Source organism: Eriocheir sinensis, chromosome 33, assembly GCF_024679095.1.
Source record: "Eriocheir sinensis breed Jianghai 21 chromosome 33, ASM2467909v1, whole genome shotgun sequence".
Classification (NCBI taxonomy): domain Eukaryota; kingdom Metazoa; phylum Arthropoda; class Malacostraca; order Decapoda; family Varunidae; genus Eriocheir; species Eriocheir sinensis.
The window spans coordinates 17,204,596-17,224,706 of record NC_066541.1 but is presented as its reverse complement, the minus strand read 5'-3'; the positions used below and the strand labels follow the sequence as shown (position 1 = coordinate 17,224,706).

Below are 20,111 nucleotides of genomic sequence, written 5' to 3'. Positions count from 1 at the left end.
TAGTAGTAGTAGTAGTAGTAGTAGTAGCAGTAGTAGTAGTAGTAGTAGTAGTAGTAGTAGTAGTAGTATAGTGATTTCATTATTAGCATTACTATAATTTTTATTATATGTATCATTATCGTTATGAGGATCTGAACAACTATCCCAGAAATCTTTAAAAGAAAAAAATAAGGAGGAAGAACCGGTAAGAGATAACACGATCTTCTGCGACGTGACATTGGCCGTGGAGGTGATGACTCAGCTTGAGGGCTGAGTGACAGGTCGAGTGGGGCAATGTGACCCCAGCGGCAGCCTTGGTGGCCCCCAGGTATATATATCACCTGGCCGGACGTGAGGCGGTAGTGACTGTGTCCGAGCGCTGGTGACAGGCGGGGTGCGCTGAACCTCCTGGCCTGTTAAGTGACTTCGTAAAGCAAGAGCATAACCATTATATTTGGTTAAAGCGTCTTGTAGGGAGCAATTCACCTGTGGTCTCTGTAAATATCGTCACAAGGCCATATCAAACAGCTGGGGAAGCACGCAAAGGACCTCAGCAGCACCCTAACGCCATGGCCCTGTGTTCCCTGCGAGGGGGCGAGGGGTATTCAATCATGCAGTGCCTTTTGTTGACGTCGTTGGCACTCCTCATGATGCCGTGCCTGACTAATGCCTTCCTGGGGCGTGGCACACTCCTAGAGCACCAAGGAGACATCTTCAACCTGTACTGCGATGATTTTGACAGCAATGTGAGAGTGTGGCACCACCGGGAGATCACGAGGGAGGGAGTGAGGCGCGCCGTGGTCAGCTACTTCAAGGTGCGTCTTGTGGACCAGCAGGATACAAAGAGGGGTGCTGAGGCGCTGAAGCTCCCTGGTTTACCTTTCTGTATTTTGATGTGGACTAGAGCGAGCCCTAAGCGATATTACTGTCATTATTGATTGCCGGATGATTGGCTTTTTCCTATTATCCGTATCAGCGCATATTGTATAAAAGGAGTGAGAGGTTTTATGTTATGTACGTTATGTTATGCGTTATGGACGTTACAGCTTAAAATTTTACTTTCATGGGTGATGTCTAGAATGTAATATCTCAGTGCGCATACTAACAGGAAATGGAGCGGGTTTTTCAGCGGTCCATACGTTCTCTCTCTCTCTCTCTCTCTCTCTCTCTCTCTCTCTCTCTCTCTCTCTCTCTCTCTCTCTCTCAGTTGACACAAAGCTTCGGGCGGGCAGTGAGTGGGTGGTGGCAGGAAGGAAGTAAGGGTGCGTAGGTGTGACTCAAACACCATTCCTTATCAACGGCATTTCGCGTCCACAGGGGTTGTGTGGACATAAAAGAGATTAGATTCTTTACCGACCTTGGTGATGGGTTTTCCACAGGAGAAATAGGAAGCATGCAGGACTGATTTTGGGGGGTAGCAGAAGGGCAGTAATTAGCAGTATGTAGATTATGTGATCCGCGAGTGTGTGATGACGCCTTAAACCATACCGCGCATATCATTCTCTAACCCCTGCAACAGGAGGTGACGCCAGCTAAGGGGACCTACGACCACAGGGACGGCATGACCCTAGAGGAGGCCTATGAGGAGTACTACGGCCCAGCCTACTCCCCCAAGCCCTTCCTGGACGCCGTCTCTAAGCTGGTGGACGCCGTGGCAGAGGCTGACACGGGCGTCTTGGGGGCTGATCCGAGGCAGGTCCACAGTTCAAGTCTCAATGTATAACTCTAGTCCTTCTCCTCTAATTATAAACGCTACGTCTTCCCCTGGCAGGTGCTTTGCCAATGGGAGGTTTTCCGAGCCAATGTCTCAAAGTATAACCCATGCCCTTCTCCCCTACGTGTAATACGTGACTAAACAGCAACTGGTTCTCCTCATCGCAGGTATTACTTTTGCAATGAGAGGTTTTATGAGCTAAGGTCTCAACGTATAACTCCGGCTTTCTCCCGTAACTGTATAATACATAACGAAATAGTATCTGATTCCCCTCCTCGCAGCTATTACTTTGACAATGAGAGGTTTTGCGAGCTAAGGTCTCAGAGACTGACCAATGCCCTTTCCTTTAAGTCTTACATATGATACATAACGATTCTCCTCCTCGCAGGTATCACTTTGGCAACGAGAGGTTTTCTCAGTCCCAGATGCTGCTGGCGGGTCGGTGGAGGCGGCTGGTGGCGGCGGGGCAGGCCGGGGACTACGAGGCGGCCCGCACCCTGCTGGGCCTGTCGCTCGCCGCCATCCAAGACTTCTACTCGCACACCAACTGGGTCGAGCTCGGCAACAAAGACTTCAATAGGGATGTTGGTAAGACTTGATAGTTCATTATACCCTAGAGACATGGCTATAGCGTAGTGAAAAAGCGAGAATCGAACCCGGGCTTAAAGAATAAACGTTAAGGCAGCTTACTACCAATTCTTGAGCCACCGAATTATTACTTGCGCCTCACCTGTTAGGTATCACCGGCAAGGGCTTCCGCAACGTGGCTGACCCCAGGGAAAGCACGTGCGATGACTGCCCGGAGGCTGCTGGAGGCGCCGGGTCCTGCCGTGACAACATCCTGGAGGTCATCACGGCGCAGGACAAGCTGACCTCCGGCTACACCGACGATGTTTGGGTGGACGGGGCCAGAGTGGGCAAGCCGAAGGGCGTGGGTAAGAGACCGATGGAATCCTCCTTCACAACCCTCCCCAACCATAGCCTTGCCCCCGACCATAGCCTTGCCCCCTGACCATAGCCTTGCCCCCCAACAATAGCCTTGCCCCCGACCATAACCTTGCCCCCCCAACCATAGCCTTGGCCCCCAACTGTGGCCCAATCCTTCATATTTGACAAGGCTTTTGTAAGAGTTATGGGCATTTCCTGGTGTACCATCTTCTGTACCATGAACCTGAAAAACACTCATTAGAACCCGACTGATCTCCTTTTATGCCTTTGGAAATAGTTGATGTGACGTGACCCCTAAGGTTTATGTGTCCCTTCAGACAAGTGCAGTCATGGAGGGCCCAAGGACAGGTCACGAGGGGACGGGGCAAGGGGCGGCATCAACAAAGACCTGCCCACAGCCTGCTTCTCCCCACACAGCAACCTTCACCAGGAGGCAGCAGAGCAGGCAGTTGAGGTCAGAAAAGTTACTCCTGCTGTGTTTATTATAATGAAATTTACTTCCATTGTTGTGTTTATGTATTTTTTCAACAAGCTGTACCATTGCAGTCCCCTCATATAATTGTATAGGCAACGTTTTTGTATTATAATGAAATAAGTTGTAAATCAAGTTTTGTTATAATCATTGAAACTGCCCTAACTGATGAGCAAAGTTAAGTAAGCATTGAACCCACCTAAGGCAAGATCAATAGTCAAGAGTTAACTGTCCTGCACCTATTAGCTTCTTCCCTCCACTTCTAAACTCTGGAACAGCCTTCTGCCTTGGTGTAAAGTTTCACCCTTTCATGACTTAAGCTTCAGGTACAGGGAGCATCAAGACCTCTCAGAGCAAGATGGATCATTCCTACATCATCTATATTATTTGTACAGGAACACTGTGTTGCAGGCCTTAACTTTATTGTTGGCCTACTACATTTACCATGTAACCTTTACCATGTAACCTTAACAAAAACAGGAAGAATAATCATTCCTCCTCCCTTGCAGGCCACAGAGTATTACCTCACTCTGCTGCGGCTAAGTCTGGGCAGCCCTGTGTTTGCCCGCCTGCTGGGGCTGTACCCAACTCCTGCCCTGGTGGTGGTCCTGGACACCACAGAGTCCATGGCCCAGGAGCTCCAGGCCCTCACAAGAACCTTTGCCCGCCTGGCAGAACAACACAACTCGGTCGACTACCCACCTTCAGAGTACCTCCTGGTGCCCTTCAATGATCCTTGTAAGGGTGTGGAGTTTTCTTTTTTTCTCTGTCAATATGAATACTGCTGTAGCGTTCTCTATATCTCTATTGTCTTCTTGTGTTTATGGGTGTCGCTACATCCCTTTTTGACGACCACTATGGTTGTGATGGTATGTGGTAGCGTGGTAGTCGTCTACATTCCCGAGCGCTGGTCCCGGAGGGTAAGGCCTCAGGACAAGTGAACACTTGTTCCGAGGTTTGTGACCAGAAGGGCGTTACTTGTTGTGTGATTAATTATGGAAGGTGGGAGAATTTCCGTTGTGAACCACTTGTGAGACAATATTAAGAAACTGGATGGTGATAATGTACTATGGGGGGCGTGTGTAAGGGTTCAGTAATCTCAAATGAGCGGGAAAACAGGCTCCAAATGATGACACTCACAGTAAGGTTGTATATAAATATGTATTTGGTTTCATTTTTTTCAAAGGTTAGCGGAGTACTAAAAATGAATGACTGACAGGCTGTATGCCTCTAATCTAACTAGCTACCGGCACAAGGGAGATTTGGGGAATACTCATAATGCTTAGCTCTGGTTGCTGGAGGAGGAGAGGCAGGAGCTGGCGTGAGCGTCAGGCTCGGCAGGGGACGTCCACGATGGGAATGGGCGGTCCTGGTGATGGACAGACGGGCGCCGGTTGGTGTGGAGAGGCGGGCGCTGGTTGGTTTGGAGAGGCGGGCGCCGCTTGATGTGGAAAGCGAGCAGCTCGGGGCATTGTTTGGGGGGCCCGACCTCTTCCCGCCTCTGGTTGGTTTGTGGTGGTTTTCGGGGGGCTGAGTGGAGAGATGGACACCTCTCTCACTCAACTCCAACTCGCTGCCTTTCTTGCTTCCTGCTGCTCGTCTCCTGACTAGCCCGCCTCACACAGCAGGCCGTGGGTGGTGTGTGGGTCGGGGGCTGAGTGGAGAGATGGACACCTCTCTGACCAGCCCGCTTCTCTGTGGTTTCTCGCTGCCGCTCCTTGCTGTAGGGATGTTCGTCTCCCCACGTCTCCCAAGCTTGTCTCTTGCTGCAGTGGTGCTTGTCTCCTCACTTCTCCCAAGCTTGTCATGCTCTTCCTCACTGACCCGTGGGTCTCCTTGCCCTCGCCTTCTCGTCTCTGCTCCTCGCTAAGCTCCTCCCCCTTCTTCACGTGACTCCCTCTCGGCATTACAATGAAACCCTACCTATCTAACTAACTAGGTATTTGTTTCTTGGGGGGGGGGTTCGAGGCTTTAAGATGAGGGATTTCAGTAACTCTCGTTCATATATTCGCTCATTCGCTCGCTGTGTTATCTTCTCATAACCTTTTACGCACTTACATTCCTTAGCCACCCATTCACTCCCTCACTCATTCACTCTTTCACTCATTCACGCTCCCACTCGCTCACACTTGCTCTGTCACTCACTGACTTACTCACATTCTCTCGTTCATTCACGCACTCGCTTACACTTACTCACTCTGTTACTCACTGACTTGCATTCCCTCTCGCTCACTCACATTCGGACCGTTACACTGCCTTGCCTTGTTACATTTTTGGGGTACTCTCTCCTTTGTCATGCTCAAGACAGTTTTGAGCAAGATATTTGGCCATGGTAGAAGTGTCTCTAACTTTATTTAATACAGATTCAAAATATTTTTTTCAAGCCTCCTTCATCTTTTTATTTCCCTGAAAGTGCCACTTCTCCTCATTTCTCTTTTAACTGTCTTTCAGAAGAGCATTTTATTCTGATATTTTGCTGGTTTATTTCTAATCAACCTTCATATACTTTCTCTTTATCTTCATAACCGACCAGTGACTTAGTCTCTGTGTTTGTCTGACATTCCTGTTGCATGATTTTCTTTGCCTCACTAAAGTAAATTTTTGAGCATATAGTGAGTGTAGATTTCCCTTTAAAGTGTTTTTACATTATTGTAGCACACTTTTCTTTCCCTCATCCAAGGCGATTTTAAGCCAGTAATGAATGTAATCCTTTCCCTCTCAAGTGTATGGTCCCGTGGTGCGGTCACAGCACCCGGAGGACATCCACGAAGCCCTGAGGCGGCTGAGGACGGGTGGGGGAGGAGACGAGGCTGAGGTGAGTCAATTACTTAATAACTAAAATTGACAAATGTATTCCCATAATGAAATTAATAAATAAGCAAATAAGCTGGTAATAAATGAGAGACTAAATAATAGTAAGTGAATACGTAGGTGAACTGTAATGAAAATATTGTATGTATACTTGTATGTATGAAAGCATATTTTTGTCAGTTTGTTGAGGCCAAGTTTGAGTTTTTATTCATAATATTCCCATTCCTTTTTATCTTGTATAGCTGAGCATGTCGGCGCTGCGTCTGGCCCTGCACCACGCCCCGCCACACTCCCGCGTCTTCCTCTTCACCGACGCCCCCATCAAGGACCTGCAACTCTTTGAGCCTGTCGTCACGCTGGCACGCTCCAAGGCCATCACGGTGAGTCTCTGTGCTTGCTTGTTGACATGTTTGTTGGGGAAAGAATCAAGTTTTGTATGCATTGTTCTGCCTTCATATTCAGTCATGCATCCATTGAGTGGTGACCTGAACCTAAAGTTTGTCAAGGAAGGAATCGTTATAATTTCTCACCAAGTATATCAGCCCTTTTTCTTCTTACTTTACTGTCCTTGTCTTTTAGTTTTCATATGTTTCTGCTCATCAAGTGGACTCTGTTTTGGGCCTATATCATTTATTTTTATTTTTCCTTGATACCCTTTCTTTGATCTCAATGATAATAACACTGATAGTAAGTCTCTCCCAACCTCCTCTGTGATTCTACTTAGGCTTCAAGAACACTACAACTGATCAGCTTATTTTCCTATTTCTATACGTTCATATGCACTGAAACTGAGGGTGGCCTGCAGGCACTGACCTCCTCCCTCGTACTATTACAACAATAAATAAATACATCACGGTGCATTACAATTTTTTTTCAGGTGACCCCAGTGATAACTCTGCCTGTGAACTTCGAAAGAGTGGCTGGAAGGGAAGTGGTTGGTGTTCACAGCTTACTGAATGATGTACTGACCGAGAATGTCACCTACACAACCCGGGAAGTGGAGGAGGATACTGAGGTGCTGAGGTGAGGCTTTGAACCACCTTTGGCCAGCCTAGTGCATTGCTCCTCAAGCTTTTCTTACATCTACTCAGTTTTCCTTCAAACATTTACCTCTTGATTCATTTAAAGCTTTTTGGCAGTAGTACTTAAGAGTTGTATATCTCCCACCATCTGGTATTTAGTGACATATTTATTAGGAATGGGTGACCCAGTGCTGGTGTGAGCATTAGCTTGAAGGGGGATGATTTAGGTTCCTGTTCTCATAGCTAGAACCTGAAATGCTGTAATGAATCACTTATAATTAAATAAAAAATAAAACTGGAAAGTAAGATGAGTATGAACCATGACTTTTATAAGCACTAAATGTATACTCAAATTTCATGCCCTCCCACAGCAGAATGACAAGCAACAACAGTCACAATAGTTCCAAGAGGAGACCCAAGCGTCAAATCAGAAATTACAGCAAATATGAGGAGCTGGCAGAGAGGACGGGTGGCTTGGCGGTGAGGACGACCAGGGACAGGGTGGAGGAGGTGGCCAGGATGATGGAGGTGGAGCAGTACCCTCAGGTGAGATAAGGAGAGATAGACAGGTAAAGAAAGATTAGAGCTTCTCCATTTTAAGAAGAGAGGTCTAAGCTTATTCATTTTTACGTTATATTGTCGCCCCCTTTCCATTTCTCAATATTATTTTTTCCAGGCTGTGTTGTGGCGGGTGGTGGGTTTGTCGACATCCCAGCGAGTGGAGATCCCCATTGACACGCTGGTGAGGGAGATTGAGGTGTCTATATCAGGCGGTGTCACTTCTGCCACTCTGTCTTCTCCCTCAGGTTGGTTTTCTTTCATTAATTCCTGTTATTTACTTTTCTATGTCTGAACTATAAAAAATCACAACCACCTCTGAAATAAACTGAAGGATTTTATTTTTGTTCATGTAGCTTTTGGATAGGCTGGTAAGAGTGTTATTTCTCACCCAGGTTCTTTCATTAATTCCTGTTATCTACTTTTCTATGTCTGAACTTATAAAAAATCACAACCACTTCTGAAATAAACTGAAGGACTTTATTTTTGTTCATGTAGCTTTTGGATAGGCTGGTAAGAGTGCTTTTTCTTCCCCAGGTTCAGTTTTTCACCTGTTGTCCCAGAGCAGCAGAGGTGAGCCCAAGGGATACACGCAGGTTGTGTCCACACCTTACCTCCTCCAGGTGAGTGACTCCACCCCTAAAACATTCTGGCACAATTGACACGTAACAGCAATTTTTTGGGACATTAATTTCTCAGCTTTTCATGTTTTCCTGCTCATTAACCTGTCTGCTGTGATTGGCACGGATTTGGCTTTTGCTGTAAGCCTGGTTTAATAATATACTCCCAGGTCTTTCTCTGCCTCTGCATAATTGACATATAACAGTAATTATTGGGGACATTATTTTCTCAGCTCTTCATATTTTCCTGCTCATTAACCCATCCATTGTGATTGGCACAGATTTGGCTTTCACTGGTAACCTGGTAACATATACTCCCAGGTCTTTCTCTGCCTCTGTGGCGGATAGTGGAGTGTTTCCCCATGTGTTATTGGTATGCTGGATATCCCCTGCCAAGGTGCATGACTTTACATTTTTCTTCATTGAATTGTAGCAGCCACTTTTTGTTCTATTCCTTTAGCTTTGTGATGTCTTCCTGTTGGATATCTGCAGTCTAGGGCTTAAGTGTCAAGTATCAAGACACCCCAAGAACTTAATCAATAATCTCATTTTGAATCTTACTGAACTTTGCAGGAACAGGATATTTACAAGCTCCTAAGTCTCTATTTTGTTTAGCTATTGCTTGTCCTCCTTTAGTGCACAAGAAAAGATAATACTAATGGAAATAATGGTAAAAAGGTAGCAGAAGATAATGCTGAAAGAAAAAAAATAATTATAAAACTGTTGTTCTTTTTCTTATACTGGAGCAGCGTCATATGGACTTTTTTGTTGTTGCTTTTGTTTTTGCCCTTGAACTGCCTCCCTTGCTGTAAAAAGAAAAAAAAAAAAAGAAAAAAAAAAAGAAAGTGACCAAGAACACAAGTCATTGCATGAAAACAGCACACACAGCTTTTCTAAATCTTACATCAGTGTTTTTGCTTGTCCTCCACAGGCTCGTCTAGACCTGACGCAGCGGCAGGAGGACCTCGGGGACTGGACGCTAAGCTTTGTGCCGAGGGAGGTGTGTTCCGTAATCGTGTCTGCCCGCACAAAAATGGACATCTTGCCTGTCTTCTATCTGCCTGATAACCGAGCCTTCCAGCCCTCCCTCCAGCGCGTCCAGGACCAGCCAAGCCAAGGTTAGATTCACGAGACTCAAGTATGTTTGCCAGTTTGTACTCACGTCCCTCACCAAGATATAGATAGATAGTGCATAGATATGTATCCTTTACACCCCTGAATTATATAAACAAAAATGCAGTCTTCCTTACGAACATTTCTCTGTGTGCAGATTTGGATTCCTATTTGGACATGGTGATCACGGGGGTGGACAGGGCTGGTCTGAGGCAGGTGGATGGCGCTCGTCTCCTGGACAGGTCAGGAAGTGAGGCTGCCATCAAGCTTCCCTCCTCCTCCCCTCGCCGCAACACCTACCTCAGCTTGCCCACCCGGGACCTGCCGCAGGAGAGGTTCAACGTGGCCCTCGTGGGGAAGGACAGCTCTGGTAAATCTTGCCGGGGGATTGATTTTTGCCAATAGTCAGAATGGCCATGTATATATTATTTCTACATCCAATAATGAAAGAAAAAAGAAAAAAAATGATACTAATGAAGATGATAATAAAAGGTTGTAGCAGGAGAGGTTCAATGTGGCCCTCGTGGGAAAGGACAGCTCTGGTAAATCTTGCCGGATGATTGATTTTTTTTCCAATTATGTGAGAATGACCGTATATATATTATCTCTATGTCCATCTATGCATTAGTGTCTCATAACCTCTGTCTGTGTCACCCAGGCCACCGGTTCCGAAGGGAGAGTGTGGCGACGTGGGAAAAGGTGGAGTCCATGATTTCTTTCCCCTTGGGCCGGGACATCTGGGGCCCTCCCGGCTCTATCCTGAAGGTGCCCGTCACCGTCACCAACACGGACACCAGCAGCGGCACCACCAACACCTTCTTCCTTACCGCCAATGATGCTTTTGGCACTCCCGTCACTCTTGACCAGTCACAGTGAGTTTGGGCTACCAGTGCCTTGGTGTTTTGCTGGGTTAACCTACAAGTGTGTTCAAACATGCCTTTGTAGCATCTGCATTTCTTTCATCACAGGTTATCAAGGAGACATTTTTCCTTAACAGTAAGTGGGACAAAGCTGAAATATGTATGTTGTTAGATTATTGGATGTCTGAACAACTTTTTATCTGAACTTAAGAGTAATTAAAGCTTCAAGTTAGTTTTATTTATTCTCTCTAGAGTAACAAGGGTAGGACAAGACAGCCAGTGTGGTTACAGTGGTGCTTAATGTCTCCAGACCAAACCACTTGAAGCAAAATTAAGAGAATCTAAAACCTCACATTCCGTCAACTTTCCTTAGGGTGACTCTGGGACAGAACGAGACGGCAACTGTGGTGGCGACGGTGTTTGTGGATCCCCAGTCACCGCCGCGCACCACCAACAGCCTGGTGGTGAGCGCCTTCTCCCCCCGTGGTGACACCTCCCACGCCCGGGCCCACGTCTCCATCACTCGTCGGGTGAGTCTCCAGGATGGGCTGTGGGCTGGCTGGGTTAGTGTAGCCAATGCTTCCTATGCCCTGCTGCAGCTTCTTTTAACCTGGAGTGCTGAAACTGATACAGGGGCTCTTCAGGCAAATACTGGAAAGAATGCTACAGAGGTTGTTTTAGTAAGATGCTGTAAAATATCAGGAAAGTTAGGCTAAGCATCAGGCGTTGGTTCAAGGTTGTCAACCTTCCAGGTCTTCACTTAACTTGTCCGCTGTGATTGACATGGATTTGGCTTTTCACTGGTATTCTGGTAACATATACTCCCAGGTCTTTCTCTGCCTCTGTGGTGGATAGTGGACTGTTTCCCATGTGGTATTGGTTTGCTGGATATCCCCTCCCAAGGTGCATGACTACATTTTTCTTCACTGAATTGTAGCAACCACTTTTTGTTCCATTCCTGTAGCTTGGTGAGGTCTTCTTGTAGGAAATCCGCAGTCATTGGGTTAATGAGTGAATTATCATATACTTTATTGGTGGAGGAGCAAAGATGATAGTTTTACATTGTGTGTTGTTCCTCAGGATGTTAATTCTAATGCTCCAACGTGTGAGGTGTTGACCAAAAGCCCCTGCAGCAGCGACTCCCTGTCATCCACCAGCTGCTCAGCGGATAGTTGGTCAGTGAGGTTCATGGTGAGAGATGACACAGGTAAGGCTGAAGGATTATGTACATATGTGTGTTTGAGTGTACTAAAATATGTTGTAACTGCTCTATATTATATTGTTATGCACCCTGGTGAATCTTCCTTTTGCCTGAAGCTTTTTAATTGGTGTACTTAAGGGTTCTAAATAGAGCGGTGCAATTCTTAGCTGACTGTTGTATGTTTGTTCATCATCAGGGGTGTTTGATGTGAAGTCTCAGCCATATCAAAACTTCCCAACCTTCGTGAGTGGTGTTAAAGAGGTTGAATTAGAGTACAAGTCTTCCTGCTGCAACCCCAAAGTCACAATCACGGCCAGAGATGTGGATTCCAATATCGGTGTTTGTTACATCACCAACGGAGACCTGGACTCCAGCAATGAGGGTGAGTAACATCACTGAAGGCTCATGTGCTGTGCTGGTGTAAGTATTCATGGTTGAGATCACAGTCATTACTTCATTGTCATAACTTAAACCTTTTGAATAAACAAAATGGTCAGAGAAAGCCTTAGAAAACAAGGAAGACGTCTATTTATTCAAAGTAAAATCCGAGCGGTCAGCGCATGGACATGGTGATCCCAAAGACTTGGGTTCAGGGTCCACCACAGACAGCTGACAATTTTCAACCATTGCCAAGTGGTGACAAATTACCTGCATACTGTCCAGATTTTCCATCAACCCTAACTCTAGCAGCTTTGATCAAGAGGAGCACCTGGGGCAGCGTGGGCCAAGTGAGAGTCGTATATCTTGACAGCCACATAAAATATATTTCACTCTTACCACTAACAGGTGAACCTCCAGGCCCCATGAGTGAGCCTACCACCACTCTGTGTAGCTTTTAAAAAACAACTACCAAGAAATTAGAGGATTAATATCTTGATTTTTTGCATTTCAGATGCTGAAGGTCTCAGCACAGCAGCCATCAGTGGCATTGCTGTGGGCTCGGTCTTACTGGTGCTGATAATTGTTGCAGTCGTGGTCATTTTTGTAATGCGCCAACGACGCAGCAAGAAAGAAGACGTCACTGTGAGAAGACCACCACGAAGGCTGTCCACGGAATAGGAACACGCGAGGGAACACTCAGGGAAGAAGGGAACAGAAACATCAGCTGCGAGGACTGAGGAGCCAGTGTATGAGGAGCCCATCGTCCCCTTGTCCAGGTTTGAGCAGGAGCAGCAAAGAGAAAACACTTATGCTTCCGGCTTCTCGACAGTCTCCTACACAGACTCATTCTCCTCTAACCCTTCTACTGGAGGAGAGAGCTGCTCTACAGGATATAGCTTAAGCCCGGGGCCTTCGCATTTCCAGTCCTTCACACCATCAAGCCGGGGAAGTGCCTCGGCCAGGTCATCTGTCACTTCCTCGGCACTCTCAAGAAGCTCCTACCAATTTGGATTCTGGAAGGTGAAGTTCCTCAGACCACCATCGGTCTTCACCGTCAACAAGGATAAACTGTCCGAGACATGAGATTTTGCTTGTCACCAATACCGAGACTTTGTCATGGATACGGGATTAAGTAAGCAATCATTTTTTAGGCAACCATCAGTACTCATCAAGTGACATTCCCAAGAGGAGGGAGGAAAGAAGGAGATGCAGCAAGCTATGGCAAAAAATATTCTGTTGTGTGAAAGCTGTGCCTCTGATCCTTTAAGCTCTTCATGCTTTGGTTGAAACTGTGCCTCTAATGTAAATAGTTTTTGTGGCTGCAGAGTAATGCCTTGAGAGTATTTATGGTTGCACAGTGAAATAGTCTGTGTATGGCCAAGTATTCTACAGTACCTCAGTTTCCACAACATCTGGGTGGTGCTAATCGTGGTGTCAGTGGTGGAGAAATCAGATGGAAGCAGCAGATGGGTGTTCCCTCACTCATATATGAAAACTTTTTCTGTACCAGTATCTAAGAAATTATATATCATACTTTTCTTGAAGTATGTCAGTGTCACCCCCATGTGTTCTGGTGTATGTTCACGTGCTAGGCCAGTGCTGAGTACGTCCGTCTTTGTATACCCTCTGAATCTCCCTTAGGGGCCCCAGTACAGGACAGGTGATTCTGGCAGTGATTGTTGTGACTGTGTAGCGCTGTTGTGTGAATGTGTTACCAGGACTTCCTGTCTGTCTTTCTTGCACTGAGCTTCCTTCCCTCTCCATGTAATTCACAGGAAAGTGCTTTGAATTATTGTGGTCCAAATTCAATTTTTTTTTCTAACTTTATTGAGGATTCTTATGTAAATGAATGATTAAGAATAAGTCTGTGTCATTGTTTTGTACTTTTTTATAGTTTATATTGCAAGATACATCAGTCCTCCCAAGGGGAGCTGAACAGAAGTTTGCAACAACGTGAGGTAAAGAAGAAAAATTTGTACGTGTTTCTTTTCCAAAGACGTTTGCTCTTCCATCATGATTTTCTTTCCTGTAACTGAAAGACCAATTTCACAGCCAGGGTGAAGGAATGATAGGCAGCGGTAGCAAGCACGCCACACTTATAGAGGAATCTAACTATAAAGAAAAACATTAAAAAATGCTATGATTATCTAGAAAATTAGGACAACTGGTGAGTGTAAAAGCAATTAAATAGGGGAGAGCGGTGATAATTCGGACAGTGGGATGGTCCGGACATGGCATTTATTGTAAAACGTATGGGACTGAGTGCCACGAGATTTTGTGTGAATGTGCAAAACTTTGTTGCCTTGGCCCACACGGGACAACCACGCCCTCAGAGCTAGATATATTCGTGTTTATTAGCCAATCAAACTTAAGATATATTAATATTATGCCGAGTAATACAAGTGTAATACAAGGGTAGGCGGTGGCTGAGTGGTTAGCGTGCGGGCCCAGCATTCACCACGCCATGGACAACGTCGGTTCGAATCCCCACGCTACCACTTGGGATTTTTCAGTCACCACTGAGTGGCCTAAGACTACCCACATGCTGTCCAGAAGACCACCATTCAACCCGGACTCTAGAAGAAACCGTCCAAGTGAATCAAGAATGAGTTCCGGGGGGCAGCATGAGCCAAGCATAACTGGCGCCACTCTAAAAATTGTCTGCGTCAAAAAAAACAAAAAAATCCCACCTCCCTGGCCCACAGGCGATGGTTCGGACCATTTAGAAAATTGTGTTACCTCACCGACAACTGAGAACTGGAAATGGCTACGGGTGTCATATTGTCAACCTAAAGAGCCAAAGGATGAAGGAACATTTTGAGATCAACAAAATTACACTACTTATTTAACTTTTTTTTTAAATGTATATTTTTAAAAAGTGGCCGAATCATCACCGCTCTCCCCTTCATTTAGTATATTCTGCCAATATTTCCACAGCAAAATGAAAATAAGACATATATATGAAGAGCAACAGCTGGTCATCTTAATCCTGATTGATCAAAATCAATTCTGTACAGCTGCGGCTGTTAGGACGGAAGACAGTCACGTAGATGTGGACAGAGGCTTCTCAGGGACTGAAGATGTACATCAAGATCCAGTTCCTGTAGTAGGCCACCTCTGAGTACACCCGCGGGTAGTACGGGTCCAAGCAGCTCATCCCGAAGGAGGTGACGCCGTGCAGGTTCCCCAAACAGAGCAGCGGCCCGCCCTCGTCTCCGTCACACGCGTCCACTTCCTCCTTGGGCATCCCCGCGCACAGCATGGAGTCCTGGATGGCCATGGCGCCGTACGACGCCCGGCAAACGGTGTCGCTCACCGTCGTCATCTTGACCTGCCACATCAGGGGAATGGTTCTTGAGGCATCTATGGAAAGCTTGGTGGCTCATGTATGAGATCATGAACATTCCCTTGGAAGAAAGACAGTTATGTAGGGCTGAAGCTCACCTTTTGCAGCTGGCTGTAATAGTCCCCAGACTCCGTGATGGCGCCCCAGCCCACCAAGGTGCAGAGCGTTTGCTCGGGCACCTTCTCCCCCTCCGGCGGCACATCAAGTGGCTGCACCCGGTCCCCAAACACCAAGGGGCTGGCCAGCTGCCGGCATGGGGAAGAGAAAACGCGTAGAAATGCTCTGCAGGTGTACCTTACCGTGGGAGGTTAGTAAAGAGGTGAACATATGATGCGAATGAGTGTACTACGTATTTTGTAGGGAGTTAAGGCTACGATTCCTTACAGGAAGGACAAGAAATGGAGAGTATACATTTCCTTTACTTGGGAAGTCTTTCACAATAAAAAGGCTGTTTAATGGCACAAGTTATTATGTGAAAGGGTAGTAAATGAATAACATCCTTCCACTTGGCAGCATAGACCACGTTGTGCTACCTTACGTGGTATCAACGCTACCTTTTTTTTTCTTCAGGCTGTAAAACAAGTGCGAATACCTTGAGGAGGGCAACGTCGTTGGCGTGCGTGGCCATGTCGAAGTCTTCGTGAATGATTGTCGTGCCCACCGCCACCACCTGGGCGTCGGGGTCCTCCAGGTTGTTCACGCCAGCCACCACGGTCAGCGAGTCCGCCGAAAACCTGCCACAGAAGTAACAATGGTCGTAAACAGTCTACCCAGCTTGAAATAATGTTCGACTGGCGATTAAATATAACCCCAAGAAAAGTAGTAGTAGTAGTAGTAGTAGCCTAGTAGTAGTAGTAGTAGTTACAAATAAATTGTAAATAAACTTGCTCTCTGCAGACTATGATTAAATTGGCGTCACAATTTGAAAACAAATAATTAATCTTTGTTTTCCACTGAGTCAGTCTCAAAGGCTTATAGGTATTTACAACAGTCCCCCCGTAACCTACAATCTTGAGTTTGGGTCATTTACCTTCAAAATCTATTTCATACTAATACGACACACTAAAAATTATACATTTTTATGGGTATCCTTTAACGAATGTGCATCCTCGTTGCTTTAATTAAATGATCACCTGTTTAAGCCAAAACAGTACCGAGCACTAGACGGCTGTTAGTGTCGATCGTTGGAAAGCTTAAGGACAGTGTTTATGTAGCTCCGTCCAGACAGTGACCGGACATATTCCCGCGGTGTTTAGTTGCTGTGAAGACTTTGTGGTGGAGGAAAAGCATTGAATTTGCTTGTGAAGTGCGTGAGGAAGGTGTATATGTGACCCGGACAACCTCAGGTGAGTTTCAGGTACAATGCAGGTGTGGTGCTAACGTGCAGAACAAGAGCCGATGCCGTCCAGTGGGAGGTTGCTTGCCTGTGTTATGATGTGGCGAGAACTCATAATAGTGTCCGTTTTCTTTAGTGATTTTCTTGTTTTGCCAGATATCTAAATGGTTGTTTGCTCCTTTCCCTCGTTATCTAGTAGCTATGTGCTCTTTTTAATCGAGTGTTAGTGGGTGGGTGTTTTTGTAGCTTTTAGCCTGTACATGTTTCCGGAATACTTTGAGTTGGTGATAACTAAAGTTTCTATGTTTTCCTTTGCTCCTCGTAAGCCGACCACATCATAACAAGCCAAACGAGGACGGGGTAGTTGTGGCCAAACTGTTGCCCGGCACCATAACCACGAAGGCATAATCAATAATATTCCGATCTTTAGAAAAAAAATACTCCTTAGGTTAGATAAACAGTGTGTACTGGTTTGAGATTGAATTTCCAGCGAAACGAATCTTGAGTAATAAGCGGAAGGACTCGAGACCGGAATCTACACGTATTGTTTGCTCGTTTGAAGCAGCAGCGTAGCCGAGTCAAGGTTCTTCACGGTACGGGTCACGAGACTACTACCCACGGGTCGTTATTTAGTGATTAATAATGATAATGATGCTTATTATCGAACACCGGAATCGAACCTGTGCATGCTGTGTAGTAAGCAACATGTCTTATTACCGATAATAGTGGGTTGCCATTTCTTTGCAACTTAACTTTTCAATGTGTCGTATTAGTATGAAATAGATTTTGAAGGTAAATGATATACGTACCCAAACTCAAGATTGTAGGTTACGGGGGACTGTTGAAAATACCTATAAGCCTTTGAGACTGACTCAGTGGAAAACAAAGATTAATTATTTGTTTTCAAATTGTGACGCCAATTTAATCATAGTCTGCAGAGAGCAAGTTTAGATTTGCACAAAATTTTAGCTTGGTCGGATAAATGGGAGATGCCCTTTAACGTAGACAAGTGCCAGGTCCTTCAAGTTGGAACAAAAAATAAGAAGTTCGATTACGAAATGCGCGGCGCTAAACTCTCAAGCGTTCAATGCGTTAAGGACCTGGGGGTCAAAATCGCGTCAAACCTCAAATTCTCACATCAATGCATCGATGCAGCAAATAAAGCGAACAGAATGTTGGGCTTCATTAAAAGAAACTTTTTATTCAAGAATAAAGATGTAATACTTCCGCTCTACAATAGTTTAGTCAGACCCCACTTGGAATATACGGTACAGTTTTGGTCTCCCCACCATGCAAAGGACATTGCTAAACTAGAAGGTGTTCAGCGTCGAGCAACAAAAATGATCCCTTCCTTGCGCAACAAATTCTACGAAGAAAGGCTTTCCACCCTTAACATGTTCTCTCTTGAGAAACGTCGCCTCCGAGGAAAACTGATCGAATGTTTTAAAATACTTAATGGTTTCACGAATATAGACAGAACAAAATTGTTTATGATCGATGACACTTTGCGAACGAGGAACAATGGCATAAAACTCAAATGTAGACAAGTAAATTCAGACTGCACCAAATTTTTCTTCACCAACGTTGTAGTGCGAGAATGGAATAAGCTCCCACCATCAGTGGTCCAGTGTAACACGATTGACTCCTTTAAAAACAAGCTCGACCGTCACTTCCTTGAACTTAATATTAACTAGAGTAGAAAAGCAACGTTTTGGAGCCATCTGATTAATGTAAAATCACTTAGGTTTAAGGACAGACCACCTAGTCTGGACCATGGGGTCTGTGTGGTCTGATTTTCTATGTAATTAACTTAAAACACCGGGCGGCGGGAGGCCCTCAGTTCCTAGTACTGCCAAGGGGCTTCAAGAGTCGCGAGGAAAATGCCTTAAGTAAAAGTATGCCGCAGTAAGGGGATCCCTGAGATGCACCCAGCACCTTTAAGAGCACTGACCCTTCAAAAGCTTCACTCACAAGTTGATGCAGCTTGCAGCCGTGAGGACGTATTCCTCGGCCATGATGGTGCCGCCGCAGGCGTGCCTCGTCTCCAGGAAGCCCTTGTGCTGCACCGATACCTGCGGCAGGAAGGCGGCTGGTGAAACGAGCACAACACACGCGAACTCATCGTAAAATATTTAATTGGCGAATGCCAATATTTTTTTTACCTTCCTACGTATGTGTGCCTTTATTTATAAGTTGGTACTGTGGGCCAAGGTTGGGATCATAGAACCATGCATTAAGTAATTTTTCATTACCTGGTGAGGAAATTCGCCTGGCTCGGCATCTGTGCCTCCAATGACGCGATGGTTGTTTGGTCCCTGGCCGCCTCGCCGCCGTGCCGCGGCCTTCGCTGCACCTGCACCGCAGACCGCCCATTAGACACCTGTTCCACACACTGATCATTGAATTATTCGAACACACTTGTACCACACATCTCCCACCAAACACGCGTCCCTACAGTAAACCACTCATCAACCACACCTTTACTACGCACTAAACACACATATCTGCTGCAAATCACTCCCCCTCAATCACGTTTATGCTGCACATACCGCATTACGCACTCATACTGCACACCACTTGATACACATACGCCCATCCTACACGCCGGTCATCAAACACCTGACTACCGAATAACGCTCACGGTATACGTTTGCACAACAACGCCAACATTATGCCACACGCTCAGACGCCAACATATGCCACACGCTCACTCGAACATATGCCACACACTCAAAATATACACATGCACTACACTTACACTATCACTTTGTTTTCCACATAGAACCTTCGAAATCCACACCACACGCTAAATACAAGCCATACACAGCACCAGGTCAAGAAAAACCAACGATAAGGTGACGAAAACTTGTACCTTGTCCCGAGATAACCATGTGTACAGAACAAGGTACAACGCATGTCTACCTTACCCAGGTGAACGAGGGACGCGAGGATGAAGAGGTGGAGGGCTAGTTGGAGGTGGACGACTGGTGAGGTCCGTCTTGCCTTCATGGCTGGTGGTGTTGTGTTGGATTGACGCAATTCTTCGCCCCTTTCAGTCTGTATCTCTACCGCCCTTCCTCCCTTTGCTCCGGCTCCCCGCCCTTTCCCTCACCCTGCCGCCGTTCCCACGTGCTGTCGCCTATCAGTGGGTTTATCGCCCCGTTGCGTCGAGTTTTGTTTCTTACGATGCATTCTCACTATTATCTGTAGTTTTCCCACGCTTGAGCTGTTTCCAGGCACGTAATGTGTTTCTCATTGAGTGTGGGGATTTCAGGGGCGGTAAATACGTTTAATGAAACACACCGAGCCGCACGTTGACGAAACAAACTTATCAATATGTGCGAGTTTACCTTTAAAGCTCCCTAGATCCTACATCGAGGTAAGACTGAAATCTGGCCGGGAATATAAAGTGCTTAGCTGATATTCCGGAGGCCAGGGAGTAACTGTTGCCGTTAAGGCATCTCTCGTTGAAGCAGGTAAAGCAGATAGATAGATTCACTGATAAAGAAGGTTTGGGATCAGTAGACTGTCACGTACGTCTCGTGTCACGGCCTCTTGGGATTTACTGTCACCCTTTTCCTTGCCTTGATGATCGTAATTTCTTTAATATTTCACCAGTGAGGTGATTCCTCTAGTTGAATGTAGAACATCAGTGAATGGGGAATCTTAACACCATTCATATCATTATCCTAAACCTTAGCTGGAGCCAGACAACTTGTAAATCATAAAGAATGCGTTACAAGTGTCCCC

General features: G+C 45.9%; 2 protein-coding genes across 3 annotated transcripts; one reads left to right on the top strand and one right to left on the bottom strand.

Annotated features, from left to right (window-relative positions):
* Positions 1-339: 339 nt before the first annotated feature.
* LOC127006809 (von Willebrand factor A domain-containing protein 7-like) lies at positions 340-13,654 on the top strand. 2 transcript variants are annotated; one of them, XM_050877153.1, is made up of 19 exons: positions 340-794; positions 1,499-1,671; positions 2,082-2,281; positions 2,431-2,628; positions 2,959-3,095; positions 3,623-3,851; positions 5,837-5,928; positions 6,167-6,304; positions 6,802-6,947; positions 7,321-7,492; positions 7,623-7,752; positions 8,042-8,127; positions 9,056-9,242; positions 9,395-9,607; positions 9,896-10,109; positions 10,471-10,627; positions 11,178-11,304; positions 11,495-11,680; positions 12,191-13,654. In XM_050877153.1, exons 1-19 carry the CDS (start codon positions 549-551, stop codon positions 12,355-12,357), a joined length of 3,198 nt encoding a protein of 1,065 aa, XP_050733110.1. In that variant the 5' UTR covers positions 340-548; the 3' UTR covers positions 12,358-13,654. The 2 variants fall into 2 exon arrangements, with proteins under 2 accessions (XP_050733110.1, XP_050733109.1); XM_050877152.1 differs by having other exon boundaries at positions 7,318-7,492.
* On the bottom strand, positions 13,552-19,461 carry LOC127006810 (trypsin-1-like). Its single transcript, XM_050877154.1, has 6 exons — positions 19,289-19,461; positions 18,614-18,714; positions 18,333-18,433; positions 15,618-15,759; positions 15,124-15,270; positions 13,552-15,010 (listed from the first exon to the last, which is right to left on the bottom strand). Exons 1-6 carry the CDS (start codon positions 19,368-19,370, stop codon positions 14,747-14,749), a joined length of 837 nt encoding a protein of 278 aa, XP_050733111.1. The 5' UTR covers positions 19,371-19,461; the 3' UTR covers positions 13,552-14,746.
* Between the last annotated feature and the right edge of the window lie 650 nt (positions 19,462-20,111).